The following is a 12479-nucleotide window of genomic DNA, read 5'->3' as shown; positions in this document are numbered from 1 at the left end:
ACCACTGACCTGGTTACTGCCCTGATCACAGCCCTGGTTACTGCCATGATCACAGCCCTGGTTACTGCCCTGGTTACTGCTCTGATCACTGCGCTGGTTACTGCCCTGATCACTGCCCTGGTTACTGCCCTGATCATTGCCCTGGTTACTGCCCTGGTTACAGCCCTGATCACTGCCCTGGTTACTGCCCTGATCACTGCCCTGGTTACTGCCCTGGTTACAGCTCTGGTCACTGCCCTGGTTACTGCCCTGATCACTGCCCTGGTTACTGCCCTGATCACTGCCCTGGTTACTGCCCTGGTTACTGCCCTGGTTACTGCCCTGTTCACTGCCCTGGTTACTGCCCTGATCACTGCCCTGGTCACTGCCCTGGTTACTGCCCTGGTTACTGCTCTGACCACTGACCTGGTTACTGCTCTGACCACTGACCTGGTTACTGCTCTGGTCACTGCCCTGGTTACTGCTCTGACCACTGCCCTGGTTACTGCCCTGGTTACTGCTCTGACCACTGACCTGGTTACTGCTCTGACCACTGACCTGGTTACTGCTCTGGTCACTGCCCTGGTTACTGCTCTGATCACTGCCCTGGTTACTGCCCTGGTTACTGCCCTGGTTACAGCTCTGGTCACTGCCCTGGTTACTGCTCTGGTCACTGCCCTGGTTACTGCTCTGATCACTGCCCAGGTTACAGCCCTGGTTCCTGCCCTGGTTACTGCTCTGATCACTGCCCTGGTTACCGCCCTGGTTCCTGCCCTGGTTACTGCCCAGGTCACTGCCCAGGTTACTGCCCTGATTACAAGGTCAGAATCGATCCTGGGTCCCTGGTGCTGTGAGGCAGCAGTGCTAACCACTGTGCTACCGTGCCGCCCATCTGATCCGATTAATTTCCCCTGGGGGACGTTTCATTAAGTTAGACGTGTTATATAAATGAAAAGAGTGGCTTGCATTTCTATAGCGCCTTTCATTACCTAACATTCCCCAAAGTGCCGTCCATGGGTTACTGAGGGGAAGAATCATACAGCCCCCCCCCCCTCACACACATTCCCCCCTCTCCCCCCAAACACAGCCACGCAGACATAGATATACCCAAACCCCCCCCCCCCACAGCACAGACACACCCTTATTGAAGTGTAGTCACCGTTGAAGGAAATGTGATGGCCTATTTGCGGTTGTTGATTTAATGAAGTTGGTGCAATTTTCTCACGTGAGCACAGATTGAAATCCTCCACCTCCCCGTCTTGTTTTCTTTAATAAAGAGATGACTTTCATTGACCCTGTTTAACCGTTTGTTAACTCTAAACAGCCCTCAGCAAAAAACCCTGGTGAACTCTTCAAGCCAGCACCTCCTTCAGAAGCTCGACTCCGAGGCTGAGAGGGGGGAGGAATCAACCTCGAGGTTGTGTTGTGGGGGACGGGAGATGTCAGTGGGGGCAGAGGTTCCACCCTGATTCTGAGGGTCAGAGGGATGGACCAGAAGGCTGAGTGGGGGGAGGGGCAGGGTGGAGGTTGGTGCTGGAGTAGACCCGGTTGGGATTTACCAAGTGGATCCTGGCCTTAACACAAGGATTAATACAGAGATTATTCAGCAAGTATTCATGTTAATTAATGTCGACAATATGATTCTGGCCGGAACAGAATTTACAGCTTTAAGCCATTCGCCCCAATTGGTCTGTGCTTGTCCTGATGTCCCACAGGAGCCTCCTCCAATCCTAATTATCTTTGGCTGTATATTCCCGCATTCACCCCACCCTGTCTATATGTCAAGCCTCCCTTTAAAATGTTTCAAACACCTCCTGTTGCGGAATGCCCAACAAATAGAATGAAATCAAAATACTGCAGAGGCTGCAAGTCTGAGATAAAAACCCAGTGCTGGATAAACTCAGCATCTCTGACAGCGTCTGTGGAGCGAGAAACAGGAGTTAATGTTTCCAGTCCCATGTGACTCCTCTTTGCAATTGACTTTGGATCGAAACATTAATTCCGTTTCCCTCGCCACACTCTGACCTGCTGAGTTTATCCAGCATTTCGTTTTTATATCGAAAACATGGACTGAACTTTTGACATTGTATTGTAGTGGAAGGGTCTCGGGAGAGGGCACGAGCTGTGGGAGGGTCTCTCGGGAGAGGGCCCAGGCAGTGGGAGGGTCTCTCGGGAGAGGGCCCAGGCAGTGGGAGGGTCTCGGAGAGGGCCCAGGCAGTGGGAGGGTCTCTCGGGAGAGGGCCCAGGCAGTGGGAGGATCTCGGAGAGGGCCCAGGCTGTGGGAGGTTCTCTCGGTAGAGGGCCCAGGCTATGGGAGGGTCTCTCGGGAGAGGGCCCAGGCAGTGGGAGAGTCTCGGAGAGGGCCCAGGTAGTGGAAGGGTCTCTCGGCAGAGGGCCCACGCAGTGGGAGGGTCTCTCAGGAGAGGGCCCAGGCAGTGGTAGGGTCTCTCGGGAGAGGGCCCAGGCAGTGGGAGGGTCTCTCGGGAGAGGGCCCAGGCAGTGGGAGGGTCTCGGAGAGGGCCCAGGCAGTGGGAGGGTGTTGGGGAGGGCCCAGGCAGTGGGAGGGTCTCTCGGGAGACAGCCCAGGCAGTGGGAGGGTCTCGGAGAGGGCCCAGGCAGTGGGAGGTTCTCTCGGGAGAGGGCCCAGGCAGTGAGAGGGTCTCTCGGGAGAGGGCCCAGTCAGTGGGAGGGTCTCGGAGAGGGCCCAGGCAGTGGGAGGGTCTCTCGGGAGAGGGCCCAGGCGATGGGAGGGTCTCGGAGAGGGCCCAGGCTGTGGGAGGGTCTTGGGGAGGGCCCAGGCCGTGGGGGGTCTCTCGGGAGAGGGCCCAGGCAGTGGGAGGGTCTCTCGGGAGAGGGCCCAGGCAGTGGGAGGGTCTTGGGGAGGGCCCAGGCAGTGGGAGGGTCTCGGAGAGGGCCGAGGCAGTGGGAGTGTCTTGGGGAGGGCCCAGGCAGTGGGAGGGTCTCTCGGGAGACGGCCCAGGCAGTGGGAGGGTCTCGGAGAGGGCCGAGGCAGTGGGAGGGTCTTGGGGAGGGCCCAGGCAGTGGGAGGGTCTCTCGGGAGACGGCCCAGGCAGTGGGAGGGTCTCGGAGAGGGCCCAGGCAGTGGGAGGGTCTTGGGGAGGGCCCAGGCAGTGGGAGGGTCTCTCGGGAGAGGGCCCAGGCAGTGGGAGGGTCTCGGAGAGGGCCCAGGCAGTGGGAGGGTCTCTCGGGAGAGGGCCCAGGCAGGGGAGGGTCTCGGGGAGGACCTAGCTTGAATATCTCAGCTATGGAACCCAATCTGAGCAATCCAGTTATGACCTGGATGTGGACTTGGATTTTCAATCTGGGACTGAGATTGAAGGAATTTGAGATATTTGGAGATTTTTCAGTTACGATCAAGTGAATAATTTCATGTTTTAAGTGCGGTTCAGAGTTAGCAATGGGATTAATAAAATCATTAACAAGCTGTCAATAGGCTAAACCCACACTCTGTAAGGAAAGTGCGTCAGGAAACATTATTGCCGCAACATATTACTTCATTTAAACTTCAAAGGAGGTTTTATTTCCCAATTTAAAAAAAGCGAGTCAATGAAACTTGAAATTATTGTTTTTAATGATCTGCTTCTTGATTGGAAGCCACGGCCCAGATTAGTTGCTCAGTGTTGTGTGACTTGGACACAAAGATTCCGAAACACGAATCCACCGAGTTTCTGAGCAGATTCTCTCCGTAAATGTGATTTCATCAAAATCATACAACAGGAGTGGAGGCCATTTGGCCCAGTGAATACTGGCTCTTTAGCGCCACTCTCCCCTGCTCTTTCCTCACAACCCTGCATTTGATGTGGAATTGAGGAACAATCAAACCAGCCATGATCTTACTGAATGGCAGAGCAGGCTCGAGGGGCCGAGTGGCCTCATTCTTCTCCTAATTTGGATGTACGCATTCTCGATCACAACTCACCGCGTGAATAAATCCTGTATTCCCGTCAGTGGTAACAACTTCAGGAAATTATCGACCTGTCCTATCCCACTCAAAGGGTCAGTGATGGTGCAGGAGTGGGTTTCAGGTCGGATTTGCTGTGCGTCAGGAATAGGTTCGATGCCCGGCTTGGGTCACTGTCTGTGCGGAGTCTGCACGTTCTCCCCGTGTCTGCGTGGGTTTCCTCCGGGTGCTCCGGTTTCCTCCCACAAGTCCCGAAAGACGTGCTTGTTAGGTGAATTGGACATTCTGAATTCTCCCTCAGTGTACCCGAACAGGCGCCGGAATGTGGCGACTAGGGGATTTCACAGTAGCTTCATTGCAGTGTTAATGTGAGCCTACTCGTGACAATAATACAGATTATTATTATTTCCACCTGTCACCCTCTCAGAGTCTTCTTGTTCTTTGCCCCCTCCCCTGATTATTTAGCTACTCCCTCCACGTAACTTTACTATTCACTTCAACCACCCCTTGTGAGAGTGAGTTCCACATTCTCAGCTGTTCCTGGGGGTAGAGGTGCCTCCTGAAAACTCTTATCAAATCCGTACAAGAACATTCGTTTCAAGGAGGGAGTTTCATTGAAAACTCTCAGCTGTTTGAGTCAGGCCGTGACCTGACAGGTCCCTTTCTGTAATCATTAACTCTTCCTTGGCTCACCTTGGGATGCAGGGAGCCTGTGCAATGAGGCAGACTCTCACATCTCCTCGGGCAAAGTTGGTCAGGTGGAGCTGGAATTAACTACTTATTGGCGAGTGAGGGATACCAGGGTAACCGTTTAAGTTACAAATTGTCTTATTAAAGACCTGATCTAATCATAGAATTCCTCCAGTGCAGAAGGCATCGTGTCTGTGCCAGCCCGAGGACACCCAGTTGCCCTTTCTAATCCACCCTCCTGTACCTGGTATATCGCCCTGTAGCTTACAGCACTGAGGGTGCAGATCCAGGTATTTCTTAAGAGTTTAGGGTCTCTGCCACCACCACCACCAACTGGGGCAGCGAAGTCCAGACACAACCTTTTCAGTTGAAGGACGAGCATTGATAACGAGGCCAGCATCTATTTCCCATTCGTAACTGCCCTCGAGATAGGCATTCACAGACTCCCCAACAGGGATATTGGATTAACTCACGATGTGGAAGTGCTACACGCAAAGAATGTTTTAATTTTTTTTCAAATGGATTTAGAGTACCCCAATTCATTTTTTCCAATTAAGGGGCATTTTAGGGTGGCTATTCCACCCACCCTGCGCATCTTTGGGTTGTGGGGGCGAAACCCACGCAAACACGGGGAGAATGCGCAAACTCCACACGGACAGTGACCTAGAAAAGAAGGTCTCAATAATGTTTTTAGGGAAGCTGATGTTTACTCGCAGTTGGAGTGATTTGTGCTCCGCTCTGCACTCCCGGCTGAGACAGCAATGCGCGGCGCTGGCTTTCGAGGCCACCGGGCTCCACGCCCTGCCCACCACACAGGTTGGCAGAGTTCGGTAATCGCCTGCCGAGCCTCCCAATGTCTGTACCGACCCAGCCGTTTATACATCCCAGTTTGAAAACCACCAATACACCGCTGATTCACATTTACACAGCGTTTCTTCGACGCTGGGTCTACTGATCCACTTTTCGAAGCAAAACAGCAGAAGCCATCTGAATGATATTTGATTGATTCTATGAGCTCCTTAACGCAGTCTGGGCTGTCAGCATCCAGTTGGAATGGTGCTGTGAAGCAACAGTGCTAACCAATGGGCTACTGTGCCGCCCCTATAATAAAGCTGCAATCGAACAGGAGACACGGTGCCACACCTCCCCTCGTTTCTGCCGACGCTTCGGTTACAAGCTGCACTCCTGTTAAGCCGACCATGCGAAGCGGACTCCTCGCTTCCTGAGCATTTGCTGCCACCTTGTGTTCGGCTCTGGAACACTCGCAGGAAATGCTTTACCTCAAAGTCCAGCAACTGAAATACGCCCAGCTTCATTTTCCGGATGTGGAACACACACTCCCTCCCCAAAGGTCACATCGCAGCACCCCCCCCCCCCGCCCTGCAGGATGATCAGCAACAAACCACTTGCATTCACGAGGCATCTTTAATGCTGTAAAATGTTCCAAAGAGTTTCACAGTGAAGTTGGCAGACAAAATAACAAGCCACCGAAGGAGTTTATTTTAATTATTTCGTGGGATGTGGCCAGCGTTGGTTGGATTGGATTTGTTTATTGTCACGTGTACCGAGGTACAGTGAAAAGTATTTTTCTGCGAGCAGCTCAACAGATCATTAAATACATGGGAAGAAAAGGGAATAAAAGAAAATACATAATAGGGCAACACAACATACACAATGTAACTACATAAACACCGGCATCTGATGAAGCATACAGGGTGTAGTGTTAATGAGGTCAGTCCATAAGAGGGTCATTTAGGAGTCTGGTGACAGTGGGGAAGAAGCTGTTTTTGAATCTGTTTGTGCGAGTTCTCAGAGTTCTGTATCTCCTGCCCGATGGAAGAAGTTGGAAGAGTGAGTAAGCCGGGGGGCGGGGGGAGATCTTTGATTATACTGCCCGCTTTCTCCAGGCAGCGGGAGGTGTAGATGGAGTCAATGGATGAGAGGCACTGCCATCGTGTGATGGACTGGGCGGTGTTCACGACTCTCTGAAGTTTCTTGCGGTCCTGGGCCGAGCAGTTGCCATACCAGGCTGTGATGCAGCCCGATAGGATGCTTTCTATGGTGCATCTGTAAACGTTGGTACGGGTCAATGTGGACTTGCCGAATTTCCTTAGTTTCCATTCCTAATTGCCCTGAGTGGGGACGGGCAAAGAGCCAGTGATGCCAACACCCCCAGAAAAAAAAAATCAAAGATCTCCTTATGAGACGTGTTATTAGGGCAGGTGACCAAAACCTTATTGTGACACTCCTTAATAATCAGCTCAGGGCAGCACGGTGGCGCAGTGGGTTAGCCCTGTAGCCTGTCCCAGGTTCGATCCCGGCGCTGGGTCACTGTCCGTGTGGAGTTTGCACATTCTCCCCGTGTTTGCGTGGGTCTCACCCCCACAACCCAAAGATGCGCAGGGTAGGTGGATTGGCCACGCTAAATTGCCCCTTAATTGGAAAAAATGAATTGGGTACTCTAAATTTAAAAAAAAAAAAATCAGCTCAACTCTACTCTGGTTTCATCCTTGATATTTTATATGAATAAAAACTATAGATGCACATTGTATAGATTTGCTTTGATATATTTTATTTGAAAGATAGAATGAAAAATGACACTTTAAAAAAAGTAACACTAGCTCACGGATAAGTCCTATTTAAATATTACTGTACACTTCACAATAACTGAATTCAAAAGATCAAAAGATATGTCACAAGAAAACAGATACACAATGGTAAATATTTAATTAGTTGTTGTTTAAAAAATGGACCAGCTAACTATTACAAATAAAGGTAACAGGGACCTACAGATCAAGAAGTCAGAATAAATTAAAAGAATTTAAAAATAAATGGACATTGATAAAATTCAATGATGATAAGGAAGGCGGAATGGGAAGAGAGCTTTTAATACTGAGCTCAACCCAGTTTTAATTTAACAACCCAAGGCATGGGTTTGTACAGGGATGGTAGTGCTGTATATTCCCATTCTCCAAGTCAGGCCGTTGCAATCATCTCCCTTCCTTCCCAAGGTGCAGACTTTGACTGGGGTGTAGTTATGGTGCTATATCATCTCTGCAGTGCATGTCCCACCCCAGACTGTGATAGTGACAGGCTCGTTGCTCCAAGGGGGGCAGGGGTCCACACCGAGAAACACATTGAACAGACATCACAAGCAGGAATCCAGACTGAGATTGGCTCGAACTTTACGCAAACCAGGTCTGAGTAGGCACAAGGGGTGGTGGCATTGCCATGAAACCACTTATGGGTTTTGTTTCTGGAGACCCCGCATTCTATTTGTGAGGGAGCGATTTCAACCTCCTCCCACCCCAGAAATAGCTACAGGATTGTGCACCAAACACAGGCTATGACAACCTGTCCAACTCCATTCCCTGTTCGAACGAGCAGAGAGCCTTCAGGTGGGGGGAGGGTGAAAAACAGCATTGCAGGTGATCCCGCGGGATTCCCGCCCAAGTTAAAATCACAATGGGCACAGTGGGCTAGACAGCTGGCTTGTAATGTGGAACAAGGCCAGCAACACGGTTCGATTCCCGTACCAGCCTCCCCGAACAGGCGCCGGAATGTGGCGACTAGGGGTTTTTCCACAGTAACTTCATTTGAAGCCTGCTTGTGACAATAAGTGATTTTCATTTCATTTCATTTTCAACGTCCTTAAAGTCTGCCAGGACTGATGGGGATTTTGCAGGACATGTGCACGCGGAGACCTACTCCAGCGAGGTCACACACGCCTGTCCACAGCTGCTGAGCATGGTGAACCGGTGCGTTCGGACACGGTTGAGGATTTATTTAAATTATTGGCGGAGGAACAGCTCAAAATCATTTTTCTATTGTACCAGACAAAAATCCTTTCAAAAAAAACTGTTGTAAGAAAACACAAATGATAAAGTATAGGTATTATAAGCATTTATACAACTCTGATTAATCCAACACCAAACAGATTGGACAATTTTAAACAGGCCATAAAACTCCCTCTCATCCCAGCACCCAAAACCTGGCAGTCCTGATGTCATTCCCAACATATCCTGCTCTTAATTCAGGATCTCACCGGCAGATGACTCGCGCCAGTGAAAAATAGAAGATGCTGGAGTTTCCATTTAGGGGAAAAAAAAAGAGATTGTGCAAATGACCACTGGATTCTTCATTGGGTGAATAGGATGATTTCAATACAGACCCTCCCTCTGCTATCGGCCCAATATTTCTTTCTCCTGGCCCTCCGTCTCACTCTTGCTTCTGAAGGTTGAGGAGTTCTGAAAGGACAAGAACTACCCTTTTCTTGATTATAGTGACATTTTGGCATCCAGAGCATCAGAGGGAAATTGACCCTTGCAATGTCGAAAATGAGACGATGGTCCGAGTCTAGAGGAAAGGTTACCGTGAGAGAGAGCCATCTTTACTCAGTACAAGAAAGGGCTCAGGAGTTCTGGGGCGAAAGGTTTCTGGCCAGTAGAAATAAGAGATGTCGAGGCAACGTTTTGTCTGGAGTCTTGCTGAATCAAAGTCGTGGGAGGTGAAAAGACAACAATTACACATTGTACCGCCCCCAGTACCATGAAAATACAACCCAACAAATCACGGTGTGGAGGACGGGATAGTAGAACTCAGATGTGTAAGGAGACGTTGCTGACATTCACAAACGGCACCGCTTGCAACAGAAAATGCATCGTCAAAAGTATTCAAGGCAGAACACACTAAGCAGATTCCTAATAAGCTGACATGAAACTCTTATATTAAAAAATGCCTTATAAACCGAGAGGCAACAGGATCTGCGCATAGTTGTGTTAGAAATTTCCACTCTTGGTGAGGGTTCTGCTCTTGGCATGAAGATTATAAAGATTCCATCGGGAAGGTGATACAAGACTGAATCAGTTTCTTGTTCTTAAAAAATAAAAATAAAAATCTGCATCTCAGCTTAATCAGCACCTCTTCAGAAGGGGCATGAAGCCTCTTTGTGGTTTCTGCATTTCGCAAGCAGTATTTTAACTGACAAACTCTGAACCCCAGCGACAATTCTGTGGGTAATCTCACTGTACATTCAGCTCCAGCTTCCAGAGACAATTGATTCTTTCCCCCAAAATACAACATCCAGATTGTAATTCTCTGGTCCATTAAGGCATTCAGTGGTATGTTACCTCAGTATAGCAATTTAAAAATATAGATTTTCACCATCTTGATATCAGTAACTCTGATTATATATTATATAAATTTCTACCCACACAAGTGAGCATTTACCTTGTGAATAAAGAGTTATAAATTATATTTATATTTAAACGGGAGGAGTCACAACTGCCGATTGCACGAGCGTCTATCAGACAGAAGTGAGGAAGTTGGCTTCAGAAGGGGTGGTTAGCTTCACCATGAAGCTCTTCTTCTGTTCAAAATGTTTATATTTCATAAAATGTTTAGAACTGCAATAATCATTTCCTAGAGTTGGTGTGTTTCTTGTTACAAAATTGCAACAAACTGAGGGGTTAATGTCACAGCTTAACCACAGTAACCAGTGCCCAGCACCCCCCCCCAGGTTTCAGTAACCTGACCCTCCCCCAGGTTCCAGTAACCTGCCCCTCCTGGTCCCAGTGCCCAGTGACTGCCCCTCCTGGTCCCAGTGCCCAGTGCCTGCCCCTCCTGGTCCCAGTGCCCAGTGCCTGCCCCTCCTGGTCCCAGTGCCCAGTCCCTGCCCCTCCTGGTCCCAGTGCCCAGTGACTGCCCCTCCTGGTCCCAGTGCCCAGTGACTGCCCCTCCTGGTCCCAGTGCCCACCCCTCCTGGTCCCAGTGCCCAGTGACTGCACCACCGGGTCCCAGTGCCCAGTGACTGCCCCTCCTGGTCCCAGTGCCCAGTCCCTGCCCCTCCTGGTCCCAGTGCCTGCCCCTCCTGGTCCCAGTGCCCAGTCCCTGCCCCTCCTGGTCCCAGTGCCTGCCCCTCCTGGTCCCAGTGCCCAGTGCCTGCCCCTCCTTGTCCCAGTGCCCAGTGCCTGTCCCTCCTGGTCCCAGTGCCCAGTGACTGCCCCTCCTGGTCCCAGTGCCCAGTGACTGCCCCTCCTGGTCCCAGTGCCCAGTGACTGCCTCTCCTGGTCCCAGTGACTGCCCCTCCTGGTCCCAGTGCCCAGTGACTGCCCCTCCTGGTCCCAGTGCCCAGTCCCTGCCCCTCCTGGTCCCAGTGCCCAGTGACTGCACCTCCTGGTCCCAGTGCCTGCCCCTCCTGGTCCCAGTGCCTGCCCCTCCTGGTCCCAGTGCCCTGTGACTGCACCTCCTGGACCCAGTGCCTGCCCCTCCTGGTCCCAGTGCCCAGTGACTGCACCTCCTGGACCCAGTGCCTGCCCCTCCTGGTCCCAGTGCCCAGTGACTGCCCCTCCTGGTCCCAGTGCCCAGTTACTGCACCACCTGGTCCCAGTAACCTGACCCTCCTGGTCCCAGTGCCCAGTGACTGCCCCTCCTGGTCCCAGTGCCCAGTGACTGCACCTCCTGGACCCAGTGCCCAGTGACTGCACCTCCTGGACCCAGTGCCTGCCCCTCCTGGTCCCAGTGCCCAGTGACTGCACCTCCTGGACCCAGTGCCTGCCCCTCCTGGTCTCAGTGACTGCCCCTCCTGGTCCCAGTGCCCAGTGACTGCCACTCCCGGTCCCAGTCATTAAAGCAAGTGGAAGAAGTTCACTTAATTTCAATCCACAGCCTTCTGCTACTCAAAGGATTGGGTATTCATTCAGACCACCTCCTCGCTGTCTGGAAGGTGCGGACCTGCGCTGGATCCCAGTTCTGCTGCTGACAGTTACATTCTTCAACTTTCTTCGAGTCTGACCCAACACTGACAGGCTTCCATCAAAAAGGACAATAATGGTCGAGTGTTGGGCTGTCTCTCCCCCCCCCCCCCCCCCCCCCCCCCAACACATTGGAACTCCCAGCGAGGGTCCTGGCTGAGTTCCTGCCCCTTTAGCCCTCAGACATTGTGACATAGGGCTTGCGGCCCCACCTGAGACCAGCTCACAGCCTGCCCCCGACCTGCAGCTCAGAGCCACAAACAGCAACAGGAGCGAAAACAATGTGAAAGAATTTGATATCTCAACAGAGGTTTCAATTAGCTGTAGTGGTTGAGAAAGATGTAGATTAACAAGTATAAAAAGACATACATTTTATAAAATGCAGATATTTTGATGTGAAAAGCTAAGATTTAAAATCTGTAAACAATTCGCATTACACATAATCTATTTGAGTGGAATACAGTACAATCATGTGCCTTGTGCTGGGGTGGTTAATATCCGGCAATGGTCAGCTTAAACTGAAAAACATTTCACCCTTAACTCAGCTAAACATACACAGAAATTATACAGTTAAAAACAAAAAGCGATGACTAGTGCTAAAGTCTCGTTGTAGATGTGTCATTCTGTAAATGCGCTCCTTCACTCTTTAGTGTCCAGACGTATTCTCTGCAGCTTCTAACCACTAAAATAAGTTGCTGCAGTTACATTCTGTCCGTCCTGAATGTGTCTTCTATCGAGGGGTCAGCCAGAACCAGATCAGGGTCACTCAGCATGCTCAGTCCGTCTAGGCTAAGTGGCTCGATCTTTAACTCATCGTCCAGCTGGAACTGGCCGTCGGTGTCAAAGGCCATTTCTGGGACACCGGCCAGAGCACTGCTGATATCCTTCGACAAGCTCGGCGGAGAGTCTCCTGAAGTGTAACAGAAGAAGAATGAAGTAGCCAGCTGGCAGAGGGCAGCATCCTTAATGTACACACCCCTTCTTAACCTGCTGCTGTCCCGCTCACAGGAACTGTCCCAGCGCTCTGCTGATTTCACCGGTGACCGATCTTTTTAATCCAGAATGGTGGGAACAACATGGAACTCGGAATCACATGGCTGGGATGAACAGCACAGATGGACTTAAGGGGGAAACTA

At 50.9% G+C, this 12479-nt stretch overlaps 1 protein-coding gene and 1 pseudogene across 1 annotated transcript in view; both read right to left on the bottom strand.

Annotated features, from left to right (window-relative positions):
- LOC140404256 (ADAMTS-like protein 5) overlaps positions 1-5907 on the bottom strand; it is a 29266-nt pseudogene extending 23359 nt beyond the window's left edge.
- A 1230-nt stretch (positions 5908-7137) lies between these two features.
- Positions 7138-12479, bottom strand: part of LOC140404321 (CREB-regulated transcription coactivator 3-like) — a 114087-nt gene continuing 108745 nt past the window's right edge. The window contains 1 exon segment of the mRNA XM_072492700.1: positions 7138-12253. Within this exon segment, the coding sequence (XP_072348801.1) occupies positions 12045-12253 (209 nt within the window). The 3' untranslated portion in view covers positions 7138-12044.

Source organism: Scyliorhinus torazame, chromosome 30, assembly GCF_047496885.1.
Source record: "Scyliorhinus torazame isolate Kashiwa2021f chromosome 30, sScyTor2.1, whole genome shotgun sequence".
In the NCBI taxonomy this organism is placed as follows: domain Eukaryota; kingdom Metazoa; phylum Chordata; class Chondrichthyes; order Carcharhiniformes; family Scyliorhinidae; genus Scyliorhinus; species Scyliorhinus torazame.
This window is presented reverse-complemented; position numbering and strand designations above follow the sequence as displayed.